At 46.7% G+C, this 22148-nt stretch overlaps 1 protein-coding gene across 4 annotated transcripts in view; it reads right to left on the reverse strand.

Moving 5' to 3' along the window:
- Nucleotides 1–22148, reverse strand: part of LOC135830875 (microtubule-actin cross-linking factor 1-like) — a 73544-nt gene that overhangs the window by 6182 nt on the left and 45214 nt on the right. For 2 of the 4 annotated variants that reach the window (XM_065343088.1, XM_065343086.1), the window contains 35 exons: nucleotides 22040–22111; nucleotides 21588–21652; nucleotides 21076–21106; nucleotides 20366–20482; nucleotides 20113–20211; nucleotides 19625–19696; nucleotides 19454–19518; nucleotides 19113–19263; nucleotides 18808–18906; nucleotides 18562–18633; nucleotides 18129–18196; nucleotides 17616–17655; nucleotides 17325–17375; nucleotides 17021–17098; nucleotides 16589–16677; nucleotides 15443–15566; nucleotides 14828–15136; nucleotides 14356–14673; nucleotides 13815–13898; nucleotides 13319–13486; nucleotides 12011–12337; nucleotides 11345–11557; nucleotides 9486–9818; nucleotides 8956–9087; nucleotides 7630–7806; nucleotides 6975–7121; nucleotides 6341–6769; nucleotides 5921–6060; nucleotides 5378–5501; nucleotides 3905–4063; nucleotides 3291–3464; nucleotides 2762–3094; nucleotides 2122–2457; nucleotides 1140–1466; nucleotides 241–585 (listed from right to left, as the gene is read on the reverse strand). In XM_065343088.1, coding sequence (XP_065199160.1) covers nucleotides 241–585; nucleotides 1140–1466; nucleotides 2122–2457; nucleotides 2762–3094; nucleotides 3291–3464; nucleotides 3905–4063; nucleotides 5378–5501; nucleotides 5921–6060; nucleotides 6341–6769; nucleotides 6975–7121; nucleotides 7630–7806; nucleotides 8956–9087; nucleotides 9486–9818; nucleotides 11345–11557; nucleotides 12011–12337; nucleotides 13319–13486; nucleotides 13815–13898; nucleotides 14356–14673; nucleotides 14828–15136; nucleotides 15443–15566; nucleotides 16589–16677; nucleotides 17021–17098; nucleotides 17325–17375; nucleotides 17616–17655; nucleotides 18129–18196; nucleotides 18562–18633; nucleotides 18808–18906; nucleotides 19113–19263; nucleotides 19454–19518; nucleotides 19625–19696; nucleotides 20113–20211; nucleotides 20366–20482; nucleotides 21076–21106; nucleotides 21588–21652; nucleotides 22040–22111 — 5868 coding nt within the window. The remainder of the gene's footprint in view (nucleotides 1–240; nucleotides 586–1139; nucleotides 1467–2121; nucleotides 2458–2761; nucleotides 3095–3290; nucleotides 3465–3904; nucleotides 4064–5377; nucleotides 5502–5920; nucleotides 6061–6340; nucleotides 6770–6974; nucleotides 7122–7629; nucleotides 7807–8955; nucleotides 9088–9485; nucleotides 9819–11344; nucleotides 11558–12010; nucleotides 12338–13318; nucleotides 13487–13814; nucleotides 13899–14355; nucleotides 14674–14827; nucleotides 15137–15442; nucleotides 15567–16588; nucleotides 16678–17020; nucleotides 17099–17324; nucleotides 17376–17615; nucleotides 17656–18128; nucleotides 18197–18561; nucleotides 18634–18807; nucleotides 18907–19112; nucleotides 19264–19453; nucleotides 19519–19624; nucleotides 19697–20112; nucleotides 20212–20365; nucleotides 20483–21075; nucleotides 21107–21587; nucleotides 21653–22039; nucleotides 22112–22148) is intronic. The other 2 variants (XM_065343087.1, XM_065343089.1) reach the window with 2 other exon arrangements.

The following is a 22148-nucleotide window of genomic DNA, read 5'->3' on the forward strand; positions in this document are numbered from 1 at the left end:
AGGAAGAGAGAGAGAGAGAGAGAGAGAGAGAGAGAGAGAGAGATGCAGTGATCAACATCTGAACAATGTTTACGTGTAATCCACATGGGAAGTATTGTGGGTTTTTTGTAGTTGGTCAAGGCTTCTGAGAGCTGTGTAACTGTACTACAGAGAAATATTCAACTCATATCCCAGGATTCCCAGCAGATACTCACACTCTAGACGTTGATGGAAGAATTCACCTTCAGTTACAACACTTACCGCTAATCGACTTTGAAGCTTTTCAATCTCAGACTTCTTCTTATTCTGCTCTTCCTCGTTCAATCTCTCCAGTTCAGATAACTCCTTTTCTGTATCATCCAGTGAGGTCTCCAGCAGCTCGATAGTGTCAGCCAGGCCTCGCAGCTCCAGTAGAGCAGCCTTGATCTTCAGTTTGCGAGCATTTGATGCTTGCTGAAGACTGGCCAGCTTGTCGGAGAGATCTGCGTGGACGCTGATCAGATCGTCTTGCCGGTCTGCTGGGCTGCTGTCGATCATTTGCTGACACAGTTCCAGGCAACTGCTCGTAGCCTCTGAGCATGGCTCCAAGTCATCTGTCCAGAAGGCCTGTTCAAATGTCATGGAGTACGTAAATAGTAAATAAATGAAGAGTAAAATCACTTGGTTGTGTCAACGAGAGCATATCCTTGGTATTCCAACCTGGACACAAATGCTTATCCTTCACTCTGCCCACACTCTCTGCACAGCCTACTCAGGGCAATGTACCAGAAGCAGCTTGAGACATTTCAGACGTTTCCACTTTCGACCCCCATCAGTGAACTGCCGGGAGAGGATGCTTGAATGCAGTTGCATAACCAAATAGTCATGGAATTCTTTGAAGAATCGGGAAAGGACACCAGCCGAGCCATAGCAAGAATGTGATACATTTTTTCCTGTCCCCGTGATACAAGTGGAAGACCCAAAGCGCATGTGTTGATCACGCCAATGAACTAGTCCACGAGCATTCTTATCTAAGTCATGGCATGCATTACTGGTTGCACTTCACTTCATTCGCCCACTTTCCCGGTTTCGCAATTTCAACACACTCACCAAAATACGAGAGCATGGATCGGGGGGGGGGGGAGACAGGATAATAAGTAACAGATTCACATAAAACTTACCAAAATTTCTTGCTCTTGGGCTTCTGCTGTGCTCAAGTCGGTATGAGATACTTCCTCCATGGCTTCCAGCTTTTCCATCGCCTCGTCCAGTGCTGCTTCTACCTCTGGCAACTGAAGAACAAACTCGGCTAGCTTCTCCTTGGCATCTGCCAGGCGCTGGAGCTGAGTCGCAAGTCCTCTCTTGGAGTCGTTCCAGATCTGGGTAAGCTCCTCGAGCTGTTCAGTGGTAAAGGACTTATCATCGAGAACGTCCGCCATGAGACTTTCTCCGCACTGCATAGTAGCCAAGTAGTCGGCTTCTTTCTCCTTAATTTCTTCAGACAAGTTCTGAAAAGAAGAAAGAAGACCCGAACACAAAGAACACCAGTGCTGAATTCACATGCACCACTGAGAAGTAGAAACACGAGTAGAGCGCAAAGAACACCAGGCCACACTATGCTTAGAACATGTTCCACCGGAGAGGTCTCATGGTCGCAGTGCAATCCATGTACAGCATCAGCCCTGCATGATTATCCACAGAAAAAGTACAAGCACGACGATAAGAAAGGAATGCCAACTGCAAAATAAATACTGCTTTGCATTTTCTCAAGAACTAATAAGTAAACGGGAGGGAAAATCGTGATGACCACATTGAACTCAGCCTGAAAGGAATGAGAGCCAGCTCACCACATCGCCCTCAACATATATGTGCAAACAGGTGCTCAGTAATCACCGGTTCTTTTTACAATATAGCACAGCCGCTTTCAGCGCGAACATTACAACATTTCACACAGCCTGCAGAATTCATTGCCACACTGCATACAATTCCAATGGCAATACATTTCACACTGAACGTCTTGGCCCCTGAGCAATGGCATTAGCACCTTCCATGACCATTCACACCTACTGAACTTCGAATTCAACACAAGTGGAGAGTCATAACAGGAACTTTGTTCATCATGGATTAAGCATGGCAAGGCGGCGTGCAAATCTTATCACTTACGTCGAATTTCTCTTGCAGATCAGCAAGCACAGTAGCATCACCTCCGATTCTAAATGTATCACGTAGCATGTCATCCTTGTCATTCAGCCATGCCGAGATGGGGTTCAAATGATCATCTACAAACTCTCTAGTTTTGTCTGCTGCACTGCCATACTTGTCACACATAGCACTGCATTCAGCCAGAAGGTTCTCCCACCGGCTACGCATCTCCTCGACACTCTCAGCGAATGAGTCCTTCTCCGCATCATCAACCTCGCTCATTTGCTTTAGTCGGTCGCCATCATCGCAGACTTCATTGACATGTGGCAACTTGTCTGATATTTCCTTTTGCAATGCCTGAAACACCGAGCATCAGCATCAGTCATATCAGCAGCAGTAGCCACAACAACAACAACAACAACAACATCAACAACATCAACAACATCAACAACATCAACAACATCAACAACATCAACAACATCAACAACATCAACAACATCAGCAGCAGCAGCAGCAGCACAGTGTTGCAACCAACAGCGGTTAGATATACAATAAGTTATGACTAAACTCTACCTGACCCATTTCCTGGACATGCATTGTGCTAACAGTTAAAAGAGCCAGATAAGAAAGGAAGAATGCATTCATTCACACTTTAACTCACATTGAATTTCTCTAGTTGCTCTTGCGTATGCTCGATCTCTCCGGTTAGGGGTTCTGCAGCCTTCAAGGACAACTCAAACGGTTTATACGAAGCACATAGTTCTTCAAACTGCTCCTCAAAGGTTTGTGCAACGGCCAGAGCACTATTGGCGTTGTCCAACGATTGCTTGGCTGCGCTGGCTGCTTCGTCGTACTTGTCAACTATCTCAGCCGCCTTGGTGATTGCGTTTTCGGTGTCCCCGTCCAGTGAATCAACGTCAAGATCAGCAAAGGCATCTGAAGCTTGGAACTGTTTTAGTTCATTGAGCTTACCGTCGAGCTGCTCCTGTTGGGTCTGCACGAGAGAAGACATGAAAATAAAAGACACTGATATGTCAGCGGCATTTCCCTCGCTATGCAAGTATGCTTGCACTGCACTGTACTGCACTGTAGGTACACACAACGAAATGCACTACGCTATACGTGCACCTGGACGCACAGCGAAGAGCCAATTAAGGTTTCTTCTCATGCCGCATTGCGACTATCATTACCTTTCTCAATGCGCAGACCTCTTCAATTGGCTCCAATTCCAGACCGATCACTCCATGGTCTTCTGCTTTAAAGGTTTGAAGCCAGGTATTGAATTCTTCAAGCTGATTGTTAAGCTGTTGATGGCGTTCGCATACTCCTTCCCTTTCAGCTACGCCCTTCAGCAATCCTTCAGCCTGCATAGGAAACAAACCAAGCACAGCTTAGAAACCTGTCATGAAACCTTGAAAAGTGAACTACCCTGACACAGAGTGACACTATAACTGAAAACAACTCAGGGCCAGTTCTCTATTGTCTCCAGTCTCTTGTCTCCTGTCTCTTGCTTCCACTGTTCAATGCACACGGGACCCAGGAGATTCAGAGAGGGGGCTTTCAAAACTTGGACGAGGGTTTGCCTAGGTAGTAGCCGTGTTACAGTATCACGAGTTCTAGTGACTGTACAGTCATGACTCAGTCATGACTCATGACTGTACAGTCATGACTCAGTCATGACTCATGACTGTACATAGTTACTCTGTGCACTGCACTTCTGCACGCAGGGCATTTCCCCCTGCAGAACTGTGGCATGCGTCGTATGTCCATAATTTCTGTAATACATGAAGTCAACTAGCCTCACCTTCTCTTTCATCAATCGCAACCTCTCTTGAGCACGTTCCGACTGATTGCTGTACCCTTCTGAATCCACATGGTCTGTGAACTCAGCACACACTGCGCTGCATTCGTCACGCAGTGCTTGTACTTCTGATCCCTTGCTCTCCATTTCTCCTAGTAGCTCCTAAGGCACATCAACACAACATCAACACAACATTGGAGAGCAGTACACCTGTTTACAAACTGGTATTTATAGGCAGCAGCAGCAGCATGTAGATATAGGCAGCAGCATGTAGATCATCAAAGTTTCAGACATAACCGCAATACATGACGGGTACTATATTCGGTGGTTTCGCCTGCAACTAATTTGATACTTGAAGTAATAAGGTTCATCCACAGACACAGCAGCGTGCAGCATACTGGGTACTGGAACTGATCATAACCACCAGCTGCTTTGCCAGTTCACTTGATAAGCACTTTAAAAAATAACCATAAATGTGTGTATTGTAGAACAGTGAGACGAAGCAAAGTCAAACAATCATACTGGTAATGACCTATACCACTTTTCTCAAGTTTCACCCATTAACTCTACTGCCCATTATTAACTCTACTGCCCATTATTAACTCTACTGCCCAACATTAACTCTACTGCCCAACATTAACTCTACTGCCCAACATTAACTCTACTGCCCAACATTAACTCTACTGCCCAATATTAACTCTACTGCCCAATATTAACTCTACTGCCCAATATTAACTCTACTGCCCATTATTAACTCTACTGCCCAACATTAACTCTACTGCCCATTATTAACTCTACTGCCCAACATTAACTCTACTGCCCAATATTAACTCTACTGCCCATTATTAACTCTACTGCCCAACATTAACTCTACTGCCCAATATTAACTCTACTGCCCAATATTAACTCTACTGCCCAATATTAACTCTACTGCCCATTATTAACTCTACTGCCCATTATTAACTCTACTGCCCAATATTAACTCTACTGCCCATTATTAACTCTACTGCCCATTATTAACTCTACTGCCCATTATTAACTCTACTGCCCAACATTAACTCTACTGCCCAACATTAACTCTACTGCCCAATATTAACTCTACTGCCCATTATTAACTCTACTGCCCAATATTAACTCTACTGCCCAATATTAACTCTACTGCCCATTATTAACTCTACTGCCCATTATTAACTCTACTGCCCATTATTAACTCTACTGCCCATTATTAACTCTACTGCCCAATATTAACTCTACTGCCCATTATTAACTCTACTGCCCAATATTAACTCTACTGCCCATTATTAACTCTACTGCCCAATATTAACTCTACTGCCCAACATTAACTCTACTGCCCAATATTAACTCTACTGCCCAACATTAACTCTACTGCCCATTATTAACTCTACTGCCCATTATTAACTCTACTGCCCATTATTAACTCTACTGCCCATTATTAACTCTACTGCCCAATATTACCTCTATTGCAGCTCGGCTTGGTGATGCTAGAAGGTGCTCAAGAGTGCTGTCTTTCTCATCCATCCAATCTCCCAGGCTTTCATCAGCACCGAGCAGCTCTCCACACTTCTCAAACGCTGAAAGCCTAGCAAAAACAAAACAAAAGGACACAGCATACATTCAAATGAGTCCAAACCTCTCCGCACACGTGATTGCCTGCCACCCGTGTCGCATGCAGGTGTGATGTTCCTTTACAAGGAGTGGATCCCCGCCCAGGAGTGGGTCCTCGACCAGGAGTGGGTCCCCGACCAGCAGGGTCCAGTTCTGCCACTACCGTCAGACGTGTCACCTTAATGCGTAGGAAAACCACCCAAACGCACGCGTGGATCCAGCCAAAAAACACCTGATCCAAGTGGATCCCTAAGTCAGCTCTGTCATGACTTCGGCCTGGCTGTGTCCCAGTATTTCCAAGCCCTACGATGTTCAAGCTTCAAGCCCTATGGTGTTCCAGTTTCCAACTAGCTTGGCGCACAGCAACAGATGCGCCCAAAGTCGATCCCATACCTTCCGGACATCAGCTTTTCCAGAGTATCACATTGCTCAGTAGCGTTTTGCCGGGCAGCTGCCAGGTCAGGGGATACCTCAGCTGCATTATCCAGGACACTAAACTGTGCTTTGATCTTGGCCAGGTCCAGTTGAAGAAGCTGCAGAGCACAAGAGCATGGCATTTCGGAACACACTCATCGCACCAATGCAGGGGAGATTACAGTGGAAGGATATCTCAATGACTTGTCACAGTGGATTGAAGTGGAATACTCAACTGGTGCAGTGCATGCAGACTAAGCATGGTAGTTTCCCAGGGCAATCATCCTAACAGCCATACTATCTCACAACACTTTCTTAGTGGATATGTCTCATCACAGTGGAATGCAGAACATTAGCTCAGCTGGTACACACAGCTACTCCCCCCTTTCCCTAGCTCACCTCCGTTTCTTTCTGCTGCTCATCGTATTGCTTCCGATCACATGATATCGGTGACAGAGTGTCAACCTTGCTGGACAGTTCTGCTAGTGACTTGGCCAGACCATCCATGGCGGTACTTGCATCCTTCACAACGTCCAGCCGCGCTGACAGATGACCATCAAGACGCGCTGCTCGTTGCCGTAGGTCTTTCCATTTGTCTGCAGTGTCGGCGGCATCCTGCTCTAGACCCGCAGCTGCTTTTCTGCTGGCTTCATCCAGAGCTGGAGCTGGGGGTGTTTCAGGTGGTTCACCCTCATCATCCACGGGCGCTGTCTTGAATGCCTCCTGTGCCTCACCGAGCAGTGATTTGTAGTCGTCTAGAATTTCACTGGCCTTGTCCAATGTCGAGTCCTTCCCTGACTCTCTGCTGTCCAGACCGACCACAATGTCCTAAGTGAAACACCATCACACAGCAGAGGGAGAGAAAGTTCACTTCACACGTCAGATCTAAACTAGTTGAGGGAATGGAAAAGTCTGAAGAAACAAAATAGACTGTCACCACCAGGACAATAAGTAAAATCAGTAACAATTACATGATTATCACCAGTGAGCAACTCTGAAAGTTGAAAGTGATCTCATGTGTCCACTGTCTCACCTGTACTTTAGCCAAGTAATCTTGCAGCGTCTCAGCAGTTGCGTCACTGGATGCCTCGATCTCATCTAGGTCTGCAGTGGTCGCAGTCATCCACGTATCTAGCTCGCCCTTGTCTTCCGTGTAGATCTTGACCTGGCCGAGCATTCGCTGAGTTAGAATAGAAAAGAACAACCCAGAAGAGAGCACCGAGGTGAAGAGAAAGGAATGCAGTTTGTATCGTCTTCGCAAATAGACAATTTCATGTTCTATCAACGTCCGTACCTGTATTTCAAGGAGCATATCAAGCAGAGTGTGCAACTAAGGTAGGGAGCAGTCAAGCAGCAATTCATGGTTCACGTCCGACGATCCCAGACAGAGTACAGCAAGAACTCGTTGATGTCACAAGGTTTGAAGAGTGCAGTGTTAGACTGCCAGACACAGGTCAGGACTGCCAGGATCCATCAGAAGGGCATCTGTAATGAAGGTCCACGTTTCCGACCTCACATGCAGGGTTGCGCACCTTCGTTAATGTACTCATAGTTCTATGTGCCCCCCCCCCCCCCCCCACACACACACTAAGTTGAAACACCGTGTGTATACTTAGCTTGGAACAATACAATGCAGTATACACTACAATGGAGAATGCAGACTATACCTGAGCACTTGGTTACCTTACCTCAACATCCGTGACACGTTGTCTAGACCTCACAGCCAGGTTGTCGTAGCGTTGTGGCACTTTCTGGCATTCGGTTTGAACCCAGTTTGTGTTCTCAATGACAGCAGTATCGGACTGGGATGCTCCAGCTTCAGCCGTGTCAGCAGCACTGGCGTGGCCTGGTGCGACATCAGAATCCTGCCAACGAAAAAAAAAACACCGTAGATTGACGAAGATCTCAGTTTGGTGTACAAATTAACCAAAAGCAGTTGAGTAGGTAGCAGTAGCTTGTTCCCGAACGTTAGTACAAACCCAATACTCTCTCTCTCTGATTGTATGGACATGCAACCCAATACTCTCTCTGATTGTATGGACATGCAACCCAATACTCTCTCTGATTGTATGGACATGCAACCCAATACTCTCTCTCTGATTGTATGGACATGCAACCCAATACTCTCTCTCTGATTGTATGGACATGCAACCCAATACTCTCTCTGATTGTATGGACATGCAACCCAATACTCTCTCTCTGATTGTATGGACATGCAACCCAATACTCTCTCTGATTGTATGGACATGCAACCCAATACTCTCTCTCTGATTGTATGGACATGCAACCCAATACTCTCTCTGATTGTATGGACATGCAACCCAATACTCTCTCTGATTGTATGGACATGCAACCCAATACTCTCTCTCTGATTGTATGGACATGCAACCCAATACTCTCTCTCTGATTGTATGGACATGCAACCCAATACTCTCTCTGATTGTATGGACATGCAACCCAATACTCTCTCTGATTGTATGGACATGCAACCCAATACTCTCTCTCTGATTGTATGGACATGCAACCCAATACTCTCTCTCTGATTGTATGGACATGCAACCCAATACTCTCTCTCTGATTGTATGGACATGCAACCCAATACTCTCTCTGATTGTATGGACATGCAACCCAATACTCTCTCTCTGATTGTATGGACATGCAACCCAATACTCTCTCTCTGATTGTATGGACAATTGGACATGCAAGAATAAACAATAGAAACAACCGTTGCATCTGACACCAGCCATACGGGTACTGGTGTTCTAACTTATGTATGTGACCAGGCCTCTGAGAAGTTATACTCCCTACTCCCAGTGTACAGCCCAGGTAACAATGACATAGAGGCTCTTTTTGTTATTCAACAGCAGCAGCACCAGCGCCAGCAGAAGCAGCAGCAGCAGCAGCAGCAGCAGCAGCAGCAGCAGCAACATCATACATCCATGCATGCATATACATACACCATACATACATACCGCACATGTACCTCCAATACTCTATTTTCAGTAGATACGTACCTTTGCTTCAGCTGTGCTTGGTTGAGTATAAAGTTCAGATGCAGTTTTGCTGCTGATATCGACAAGCTGTTCTCCAGTTGTGATCAGTTCATCCAAGTCTGGCTTCTTGCCAGCTACGTCAGCCATAAATGCCTGCGGGTGTAAGCAATGCAGAATGCAGCACAACGCATCTCTCTTCAGGCTCTAGGCAGATTTGTGATACGAGGTGCTCGGATAATGAGCATTGTGCGTAGTTGCTATTTCACTGCGCTCTGGCATACTGGCATGGGCGCTGGACTCTCCAGTGCTTTGCCATATCCCATTTTGCTCCCTGAGCCCATGCCAGTCAACGAAGCTCAGGAGGCAGTTTGTCCTTCCTTATGCATAACCCATTCTCACAGGTCAGGGTGTCTTTCAACTAAGTGCAACATCCCAACTACAACTACAACTACATGAAGTGCTACTACTACAGATGTACAAACACGCCTGCATTTATCGGACTCAGAAGCACAGGAAAATGACACGGTGAGTTTCTTCAGGTTCTGGCTGACCTTGCTGTCTTGGTCTTGCTGCTGCAGCGCACTGCAGTCCACGCTGATAGCACTCTGGTTGGCAGCTTGCACTTCGGCAGTGCCCAGCCACTCACAGAATGCGCGGTGCAGATCGGTGAACTTTGATAAGCACGCCTTTGTCTTCTGCAGCTGGTCCATGCGGATCGTCGACAGTGACACAAACTTGCTGTACCAGTCTTGCAGGCTTCGTAGCTGTCGCTCCAGGCTCTCCCTGCTTTCGCTTTGTAAGTCTTGGCGAGCAACAAGAGCTGCACAGATAGTTCTGGCTTTGTCCACAAGCTCTTCTTGGCCTTTGAGTTTCGCCATCAAGTTCTGAAAGTAGATAGTAGACAAAACAAAATTCGAGATCAGATGAGCGCAAGAGAATTCGCCTTAAGGCCCACACTGTGCATGTCTGTAAGATCTTCAGTCAGGAACGATACTCTTGACCAACTGATTCATTCACACTGCATCTGATATCTGACATCTGACATCTGACTTCAAAGCGGTATGCTGCATTCTCCCAGTTTATCGCTCACTGATTTACTTCATCTTGTATCAAAATTCAAACCACATGTCACCATTCAAAGCAACATTTGTACTGGCTGCAACAAGGGAAATGACTGTGTGTGAGGTGCAAGGCTTATGAGTCACCAAGACGGTGATGAATGCGCTCAGTCCCATACTGTTAGAAGATGACTCTATCTACAAGCACAGGTCTCAATTTATCTCATTGCCAAGTGAGTAAAATGAAGTAATGCAGTCTTCATACCAGAGATGGCGAGAGAGGATTCCCATCTCCCAATCAGGACTAGGAGAGGATTCCCATCTCCCAATCAGGATTAGGAGAGGATTCCCATCTCCCAATCAGGATTAGGAGAGGATTCCCATCTCCCAATCAGGATTAGGAGAGGATTCCCATCTCCCAATCAGGATTAGGAGAGGATTCCCATCTCCCAATCAGGATTAGGAGAGGATTCCCATCTCCCAATCAGGATTAGGAGAGGATTCCCATCTCCCAATCAGGATTAGGAGAGGATTCCCATCTCCCAATCAGGATTAGGAGAGGATTCCCATCTCCCAATCAGGATTAGGAGAGGATTCCCATCTCCCAATCAGGATTAGGAGAGGATTCCCATCTCCCAATCAGGATTAGGAGAGGATTCCCATCTCCCAATCAGGATTAGGAGAGGATGATGGCACACTTACCCATGTAGGCTCCATTATGTTCATGTTCATGTTCATGGCCGTTTCAAACCATATGTACATGTACATGTACATGTACTGAAGTATTACTTCAAAAGTAGTATCTACCATCCATTCAGCTGAACACTGCGTGTACCAGGTATTCATTCATTCATTCGTACCAGGCGTACTAGTAGTGCAACGTTTCCAGTGGCGAGGACAGGCCTCCAGCATACTAGTAAGCAAAACCGTCTGCATTGTGTAGGCGAGTATGGGCGAACGGTTCAGGCTCATCCGTACACTGCCTGCCTGCGGTACACCAAGTAAGCGCAAGTGGTTCTACTGATACCCCTGCTCACTTCGGATCACCATCTGCACTGGAAGATGTACCCAATGAACGGCGGCATGGCACATCTCTGCACAGAGAATGGTCCTTACAGTATTAACCCAGTGAGCCACTCATTTCACCTGGAAATGATATACACTGGCAGTAGGTTTGCTCGCCAGATTTGACTGTGCCCTGGAAAGGCCAGGCAATGGAAGCATTTAGTCGCTGTGTGCCGGTGCATATGAGTCACAGAGCGCTGGTCACTGTACGTCAAAGCCCACATTTTCACCATCAATCCGGCACCTTAGGTCTTACTGACTAAAGGAGTATAGACACTAGAGCTTACAGCGGTGTGCTGAACCTGCATCTCTAGTACGTCAACGTCACACGATGCTGATTCTTCGGCGTGGAACTCGGCTTCAATTTGACCCATGGCTTCGGAAAGGCTACCGCAGACATCGTTGAATTCGTCTAGCTGAGTTTTCAGGCCGCTCAACAGCAACAGGCTATTTGCAGATTTATCCCTGAGGGTCCTCAGGGCACTGCCCAGCACCGAGAGCTGAAGTGACACAGGATCATAGCAAGGACCAAGTCGCTTATCACACCTAGTAGCAGCAGCAGTTTGGATCAGTTAAGCATGCAAGCCAACCCATGCATTGGCACCATCCCATGTATCGGAGCCATCCCATGCATTGGAACCATGCCATGCACTGGAACCATGCCATTTGCCAGCATCGCAATTTGAAGAGTGAATACATGCCAGTTCTGATTTCAATTCCATTCATTTCACATTCCCAGTGGCAGTTGGACGAAAGCAAGCAGGACAAGATTTCATTCTACAGTTTGAAAGGAGTAGCTTGGGGATAACATGCGAGGCATGGTTCTCAATACACTGCCTTTGTGCTATGTTCTCAATACACTGCCTTTGTGCTATGCTCTGCTGGAGCAAAGGCCAAACCATTTCACTGAAATTCCCTCGTGTCATCATTCCACCGCAAGAAGACATGCTCACCACGCCAGGAGAGTCGGTCTGATCACCATCCTTGGAACTGATTTCGTCCTCCTCTACGTCTGTCTCGAAGTCTTCTAATGCACTTGTGGCACTGTCCAGGATGACAAAACTATCCTCAATGGCCTCCGTGAGCGAGTTCACTTCACCGATGTGGTGCTCCAGCACATCAACATCAGCTGGCAGTAGTGACGACTCTCCCAGCAAAGAGGTCTCCTCACTACCCGCCAAGAAAGCTTTCAGCTTGTCGAAGAGACCCTGAACATGAGTGGCCTTCTCCAGCCTGCTTTCAAGGCGTAGGAGGCGACGTTGAAACACATTCACAAGGTTCTAGGAATAGCAAGAGGACAGCATTAGTGTTTAATCATGAGATCATATCACTACAACATTCACTAGCACCTGTACATTGCAGATAGAGTTTATGAAACACACGTGTTTTGTCACCAGTATCCATCACACACGATCTCATGAGAGTCTTTTAGAGCAATGACAATGTACAGTAGAGTGCCGAATATCAGCACCCCCTTGGGCGCGGGCTCTCTCCAGAGTTTGGATGAAAAGAATGCTCGGATAAGGGAGCAGACACATCTATCTAAAACATGCATATTTCCGCATGCTTTCATCATTTTCATTCCCTTCGGCAGTACAACAGGAATTATGTGCACTCCACCTCCTCAAAATGACACTATCGTTATATATTTTGACTCAACTAAGGCTATCGAAATACATCTCGTGGATCGCTTGAATGGTGCACCGAGTGGGGGAAAATCAGGTAAAACCTTGAAGAAGCTGCTATTGTTTTCGCCCAGCCTGATCAGGTGTTCCGGATAATCGATCACTGATCCAAATAATTAACGCCCGGATAATCGGTGTTCTACTGTAGGTACATCATCACGCACCCTGCCTTCCGAAATTCGTAGGCATGAGTTATCACCTAATCATAGTTGTCATCATCAAGGTCGTTGGCTCACTTGTGATTCAGCTTTTGGCTTGTTGGAGGGTTCCCGCAAGCACAGCGGACCCCGTTTAAGCTATGCTGATGATGTCATGTCTTGGACAGGTTTTTCTCTCCCTGAGAACATGCCCAGGTGTGGAGACAGGGACGCAGGCTTGGGCTGCACACTGCTATTCCGCTCCTAAGGCAGTGGAACGTGTCATGTGATGGCAATGCTAGGATGATGATGATAATCCACCACCAAGTTTCGCATCTTGCCATTACTGATCAACGTAAAGATCAAGTACCGAGAAAGTAAACAAAAGGAGGGTTATCAGCAACAGACAACGAAAATACCAGGTCATCATACTACTCACATCATACTGTTGCTTCACCTCTCCCACTTCACTTGGTATTGCATCTCTTGCTATTGGCTCTTTCTCGTGTTTGTATTCCTCGTCCAGAGCTGCTTCAAGTGTCTGAGATTCGGATACAGTTGAGCCCTCAAGCGCAGTCCTATACTCATCCACCAATGTGTCGAAGTTCTGGGCACAAATTGCACAGTACACTGTATTTAAAAACCAGCATGCACGAGTTCATAGAAAAGAAACCTTTATTGAGAGACAGTGCAGTGCGCTGACAAGAGAGCCGGCAAGTCTGATCCATATCAGTGAGAGACAGTGCAGTGCGCTGACAAGAAAGCCGGCAAGTCTGATCCATATCAGTGAGAGACAGTGCAGTGCGCTGACAAGAAAGCCGGCAAGTCTGATCCATATCAGTGAGAGACAGTGCAGGGGCGCTGACAAGAAAGCCGGCAAGTCAGATCCATATCAGTGAAAACAACGGAGAAAAGAGGACCTGGACATACAGTACCTTTGCAATATCAACTGACTCGTCACCATGCTTGGACGTCGCAGAGACATAGGGCTCGTGTGCTAGCACATCTGACAACAATTTCTGTACGGTACGAACAGAAATAGAAGACATCCTGTTCAAGGTAACACTCACGACATACTTTGGGAGAGCCTATACGTACAGTAGCTTCATCTTTCAAGGCTATTTTTAAAGTACTTGGTCTGAACAGTATTCGTTTTCATCAAGCAAATACTACTGCATTTTGTCCGGAGAGATATGCACAGGTATCCGCGGCATTGGTCTGTCCAGCCTTTTGCTATCGGTCTGTTGCATTATAGGAAATATTGGCAATACATCACTTTCTTTGACGCTAGCGATAATAACCATGTGTACTTCCAAGTACTTCATACTTCGATCACCAACTGTCAACTGCCATATTTTTAGTAGAATTTTGACCATCAGTTTATAGCAGACGGCCACGAGTGCACAACGACTATCTATGACGCAGCACGTGTGGACGGCATGTGCATAGTTCGTGAGCCTCACGACAACGTCTTACCTGACATTGAGCAACTTGTCCCTGGATTGCCTTGGGCTCATCATGGCGACGTCTTAGGCTGTCAAGTTCACCTTCCGCCCAAGCCAGCCAGTTCTTCAGGGAATTCAACTGCGACTCATACTGTGAGAGTGAAGCAACCTCCAGCTGTGCACACTTCACTCGATTCTCACACTCCGCACTGATTGCCTGCAGTCTCTGCGGCAGACTGGCTGCGAGCATTTTCACATCCAGGCCACCATCTGTCACAGTAACCGTTTCTCCTCGCTTTGCAATGTCCAGAATTCCAGGTACACGCGACGATACCTCAACACTTAGAATCTAAAACAAACAAATGGATGTCAGGGAAAACATATTCAACACTTGGGAACGTTTCAAAGAACACACAAGGCAAATCACAGAACAAAGCTGCTGTTTTTAAGTTCTATTTCAAATGTTAAGCACAAGATGCTTTCGTTAACACTTGCCAATGTACCTTGAGCGGTGATAGTTGCTTGTCTTCAACATCATTGGAGCGGTGTAGCAGGGGACTGTGCTTCTCCAGGCGATCCTCTATGCTCTGCAGCCACGCGTCAGCATCCTCAACTGGCTTGCCCACATCGGAGCTCAGTAGCGAGCACAGGTCCTTCCAGTGCACGGAGCAGGCATTGACTTGCTGCTCCAGGTCATGTGGGTTGCTGCCACTCTCGCCCAGCTGCTCTGATTGCTTGGCCTGGTAAGCAGCATGGTCGCTGTTCAGCCGATCCACTTTCTCTTTGAATGTGTCATAATTCTCCTCAAAAGCCTGGAAAGACACACACAGTTTTTGGTATGCAAATCCACATTGAGCATGTTAAGTTTTAATGTTAGTCGGCAGGCAAGGTGCGATGCATTGACACAGTGTTCTGACTGACATTGGAAAGAATGTGCAAATCAGAGAGCAGCACACAACGGTACACTGCGTGCACACAAACAGTGCAACTGCCGGCTTCGCCAACAGTGGATTTACCCAGTGTTGATGCATTTTGCCAGCGAAACCCCACATCAGATTAACGCCCAGGGTGTTGATGCACTTTCGGGGACACAGTTCCGACTAGCTTAGTATACACACCTTGCCGAAAGAAACCTCCATGATCTCATCCACAGAGCCCAGGATGACTAGAGCATCGTCAGATGCAGTGATTCTCTTGGCAAGTACATCAGCGATGTCGGGTAAAGCATCCATCTCCGATATACTGTGCAGAGTCCAGACGGGGCAAACAATAGAACAGGTTTAGCTACAAGTACATGCACGTTGTCACGGCAATCTGGAGACTATTACATCGGCTATACCACACACACACACACACACACACACACACACACACACACACACACACACACACACACACACACACACACACACACACACACACACACACACACACACACACACACACACACACACACACACACACACACACACACACACACACACACACACACACACACACACACACACACACACACACACACACACACACACACACACACACACACACACACACACACACACACACACACACACACACACACACACACACACACACACACACACACACACACACACACACACACACACACACACACACACACACACACACACACACACACACACACACACACACACACACACACACACACACACACACACACACACACACACACACACACACACACACACACACACACACACACACACACACACACACACACACACACACACACACACACACACACACACACACACACACACACACACACACACACACACACACACACACACACACACACACACACACACACACACACACACACACACACACACACACACACACACACACACACACACACACACACACACACACACACACACACACACACACACACACACACACACACACACACACACACACACACACACACACACACACACACACACACACACACACACACACACACACACACACACACACACACACACACACACACACACACACACACACACACACACACACACACACACACACACACACACACACACACACACACACACACACACACACACACACACACACACACACACACACACACACACACACACACACACACACACACACACACACACACACACACACACACACACACACACACACATGTTGTTATATGGAGCTTGCAGGCTCCAGGTTAAATCAGGTCATGATTTGGCATTGCTTACCTCTTTCTTGCATCCTCGGGAAAGTGCTCAGGTGCTTGGTCCAGTTCACCACACAGCTGCTTCACCTCCTCATGCAGCCTGTGCCAGTCCTGAGATGTGATAGACAGAACCAACAGGAATCGTCTTGCATACAGTGTCGGTAGGCCACAGGGAATCTACCCGGTTGGCTAATAATCAATGGCTCGATTGTTTTCTGATCATATTTGTGTTTCCCTGCCAAATGCCAGCAATTTTCTTTGGTATCCCGGCACATAGTCTGAGAAAATCTGATGGTATGGCCATACACATACGCTTCACCCATACATCCTGCCAACACACATAACACATGCACACACGCACACACGCACGCACACACGCACGTGCATCCACCCAAAGAACTGTTGAAGAATGCAAATGCTTGGGCGGTTGACAGTTGGCAGTTGGCTTGCCTACCTTAAGCTCGTCTTGAAGTTCACCAACAGTGATCTTCATGTTGTCACGAGTACTTGGCTCTCCTCGATCTGCTTGGAACTGGAATCAACAATGCCAATGCAAAGAAGAAATCAGATAATCAGATCTGAGGACATCATGACGAAAGTGACTGTGGACAGCCGGGATGACGAAGGCGCAGCGCATGGTCATTGCATAGCATGAACTTCATGCATTCATTGTAACACAGCCTGGTTACAAATCAGGAATACAGCATCATCTGGCAAAGGCCCACAGGATGAAAAAGCATTTTGTTGAATTCACTCACGGTCTCCACTTTGTCTTTGATATCTTCCAGGCTTCCGCAAACAATCTCCACCTGCCAACCAATAACACATGAGACAAAGCCATAGTAAGACCAGCTGACCAGTGAACATGTTGCACAGTGTACATTCACACATACTGAACATGAGAATGGTTCAGTTCATGTCAATCGGGAACACTGGAGTGGATTCTCTCAATGGTTACATAAGCAGTCTACACACTAAGTGACATACATGTACTGAGAGTAACTCAGTGTAGATTGAAACACGGGGGGGGGGGGGGGGGGGGGCTATACCTGCTCGAGGGCATGGTCCAGTTCAGCTTTCTTCTTTAGCCTGGATGAACATCACAGTGAACATGAGACACCACCGTATTGCCTTATTGGCACAAACAGACACTATCACACATTGACTGGAAGCAACAATGTCATTATTCACCATAATCGTCGAGCTCACCGTGTGGGAATAGAAGGCATTCAGACAGTCACAGTTGTTGCATCCACACACCAGTTGGCAAAATTCGAGTACCACAAAGTCAAAACCCTGAGAGGATCACCATGTGCTATACCGCTTAATAGGTTAGAGGGCCCCAGTATGATCGGGGGTCTGATGTCAGACCGACGACAAGTCACATTGACCAATGACGGTACATACTGCGGCATCCAAACAGGCATAGAGAACGCATGTACCTATTCCACTACACTCACCTGCCATTGAAAAGCTGCTTCCCAGTCATCACTGCAACAGTATACTGCTACACTCACATACACAACAGTTACTACTCAACTAGCACGCCTGTGTTCACTTACTTGACAAGATGATCAGCTGCAGCATTATCTCGCACATCATCCAGGGTCTTCATCAGACTGTCCCAGGCCTAGAGCAGCAGCAGCAATGAGTGGAGTTCAGTCAGTACATACATTAACATCACTGGCACGAGTGCAACGCTTTAGATAGCGGAGGCACTGGAAGACAATAGCACTCAGGCCTGCTTGAAATCACATGCTTGCACGCACATGCATGCACATGCATGTACAACCACAGTACACATAAGCATACGTACACATGCACACGCACATGCGCGCTCCCCCCCCCCCCACACACACATACACGCACGCACGCCCGCACACACACACACACACACGCACACGCACACGCACACGCACGCACACGCACACACACACACACACACACACACACACACACACACACGCATACACCACTCCATGTGTCATAACTCACTGGTTGAATGTCATCACTCATATGCAGGCTAGCTGTAACCGAAACTGGAGTCTTGCTTTCGCTATTGGCCACCTATCACAGGAACACAAAATAATGAACAGGAAACTGAAACATCAGCAGATCACGATTCAAATCAAACGGTGTTGTGTTGTAACAATCGGCAGTGTCATCCTTTTTAAAAGGCCGCAAACTTACAACCTAGGTGCAGAGCGCAGTGAACATGCAAAACACAATACAAACACGTACCTCAAAGTCCTTGAAAAGCTTGTCTGCTTTTTCAAGGTTTCCAGCCTGGGTTGCCCAATCTTCCGAGTCTTTCATGTTGGTTAGTGCCTCCTGTAACTCCTGCAATAAGAGAAATGACACATAATTATAGCCAATTTACCCGTTACCTGTCCCCCAAAAGTTTCCACTCTGCTTTACTTCATGGCATCAACAAAGAGGCCAAAACCCATTCCCATTCTCTTATTATGTTCAAACGAGTACCAGCAATGCCACACTGTGTTCGAAAAGGACTCCGCAGGAAAATAATGTTTTCCACACCAACTGACCTGGGCAGCTTCAATGCTGGCTGGCAACTCAAGACTCTTGAGCTCTTCATCCTTCTTGGATATCCACTCCGACAGTGGTCCAGCAGTGGCCACATACAGCTGCCAGCTTTCCTCGGCTCTCTCCTGCTTTGCCTTTTCATCCTGCAGCCTTCTTGGTGCAATCACCATGGACAATATGGGCACATAAAAAATGCAGTGTGAGTGCTAGGTGAACTGTATACCTTTTTAAAACTAGATCACTTCAACACGGACTCACGGTGTTAATGCTCAAAATGGGTACTTCAATTGCTGACAAACAATGATGAGACTATAACATACGTGTAGAGAGAATATTGGCTTACTTGGCAAGTTGTTCTTGCGCAGCGTGCAGTGCAGCCTCGTGACTTGTCATCAATGCATCCCAAGCCTAAACCGCGCAGGAAGAAGAACAAAGAACGATAAATATGATGATGTACTCAGAGCGAATGTTTAGAAAATGCCAGCCACATAGGCATAGAAAAGCAGCCACTCACCTTCTGTACATCGTCATCGTAGTGCAGACCATCCTTCACTGAGACAGGCTCTGGGCACTGGGAGTTAGCATCCTACAGAAAGAAACACAACACCATGACCACCAGAGAAGTACAATGATTATATGCGCCAAAAGATACCCCACAACAATGCAAATGTGTAGGGAACATAATGAACATAATGCGTCCCACCCGCCTGTGTGGATTCACAGGAAGTGTGAGCAACGAAGTCCGAAGAAAATGTTGAACGGTCTCTGCTGGGATGACGCCTACACCTTAGCTCAGTGGTTAGAGCATCGCTGGCCTCAAGCGAAGGTCCCTGGTTCGAATCCTGGTGGCGACAGTCAAGGTCCCTGGTTCGAATCCTGGTGGCGACAGTCAATTTTTTCTTTAGATTTTTCCCGTTCGTGTCATTCCCTGAAATTGTTGAACATAATGATAGCAGGGAATGATTTACTTCAAGGAAAAACATGACTCCATCGGTTACTTACCAAGAACTCTGAAAAGTAGGTTCCGGCCTTCTCCTTGTTGCCTTTCTGTTCAGTCCATTCCGGTGATTCAATTTTCTTCTGGAGATCATCCACGAGAGCCTGTAAGATAACAAACAAGCACGCCACGTGTCAAATCAGCAACAATTTGTTCATTGCGAAAAAGTTACCTCAACTATTCGTTCTCTACCAAACTACACTGATCTGGAGTGGTCAGCGTTATTCTACTGACACCTTAACCGCTTCTTCTCCTTACCTTCAATTCTTCCAGATCTTCAGGCACTGCAACGGCATGCACGGAGTCTTGTTCTGTTTGAATCCAGGCCATGAGCGGCGAGGCGGTGTCTTCATAGGCTTGCCAGCAAGCTTCACTCTGCGTGAAATTAAAGCAATAAGCAAAACTGAGATTACCTTTTGGTCGATTCCCATGCACGCAGCCCAATGTGTACTACATTCAGCAGCTGGATATCCTGTTATCCAAGACACAACCGAGTAGGAAAAGAAATGAGAACTGTCATGTGAGCATCTCAGCAGTCAGGTGCCAAGTGCAGAAAGCGGGAGAGAGGGTAATAGAATTGTCTCCTTCAATAGAGAACAACATGCTGAGCTACATGATAGCTGCACATGGACTGAATCCAGCTCTTCGGCGCACACGTATTCATAGGTGTAATAGCCACCTTTCCACACACATCGATGCACAGGTAATTGGTAGACAAGCAGCTACTATGGCTTACGACGTACTACACAGTACAGTCACAAAATAAAATATATGTGTAGATCTGTTGAGAACATATTCAATCCTTCCAAATGAAATGAGACAATGTGCTCGACACAGTGGTATGTGTCTGTTGCTGATTCACATCAAGTGTCAAGTCAAGTCGGCGGAATAGCCGCCGGTGAGCTCCAGTGTGGGGAGCAAACCCTTTCCTGATTAAGACCCACTACTATAATCCAGGGGATAATTACCTTTTCCTGGGCTGCTTTCTCATCTTGGAGCCTGGGGTGCAGGAAGCGGATCAAAAAGAAAGAGATCACTACTATACAAACCAGTCCAGACCAGAAGTACTATAGGGTTTTGTCATGTTTCACTGCAAGCCTGTGCATGCTAGTGAGAGCACTGATGATCTTGACACTGAACTAGCTTGCCGCGCTTGATGTCTTATGGATTCAACACCATGATATAACTGGAGAATGCAAGCCAGCTGCACAGCAACTGGAAGGCATGCATAACTGTATATACTATGGCTGTGTGCTGGGTGTGTACACAGCATTATACAGTGTGACACACGTGGCCTGGCCTGCTTAGCTACTGCCTGGTGCAGGTGGATTACATGATTATGCATGCACCTGTGCAATATGTTACATCATTGCCTACTATTCAATCCTGGTAGAAGTTCTGTTCTAGCATGCACTGCATGGATAGTCACGACATACAACTGCACGAGTCAGAACACCTCATGTGCTGTCATCGTTGGTACCTCTTTAAGTTGCTGTCAACTTCAGAGATGTGTTGATTCTTGTCCTCCATTAGCTTGTTCCAGGCCTGCAGAGAATGACCAGGGAATAATCAGAGGCACACAGTACAGTTCCCCATCTCGTTGATGATAAAACTAAAATATGGGTCTCAAGTCAAATCGGGGTAGGATAAAGTAATATCAGGCGCCGAAGAGCGGGGTCGCCACTTCAGGCTACATGTACGTTGAATACATTTTTAAAGCTTCCTTTCCCCAAGTACATACAACCCCTCTTTTCGTTTTTCTGCTATTATCACTTCTTTCTCACACTTCACATCAGCCATAACTAGTGCAGGGTTGGCTGCGGACAAGAGCAAGAAAAGCGTACATTGCCTTTCTATACTGATTCATAATTATAATATAGCATGTATCCATGAATATATATTATATTAATAGGACATCTAATTAGTATTTACCTTTTCCATGTCATCAAAGAAGTGGAGTCCTTCTTTGATAGGTAATGGGGTGGACAAGTAGACCAGTTGTTTCTACACCAATCAGGACATGCATTAACATGCAGCCACA

The sequence above is a fragment of the Sycon ciliatum genome, chromosome 1, assembly GCF_964019385.1.
Source record: "Sycon ciliatum chromosome 1, ocSycCili1.1, whole genome shotgun sequence".
Taxonomy (NCBI): Eukaryota; Metazoa; Porifera; class Calcarea; order Leucosolenida; family Sycettidae; genus Sycon; species Sycon ciliatum.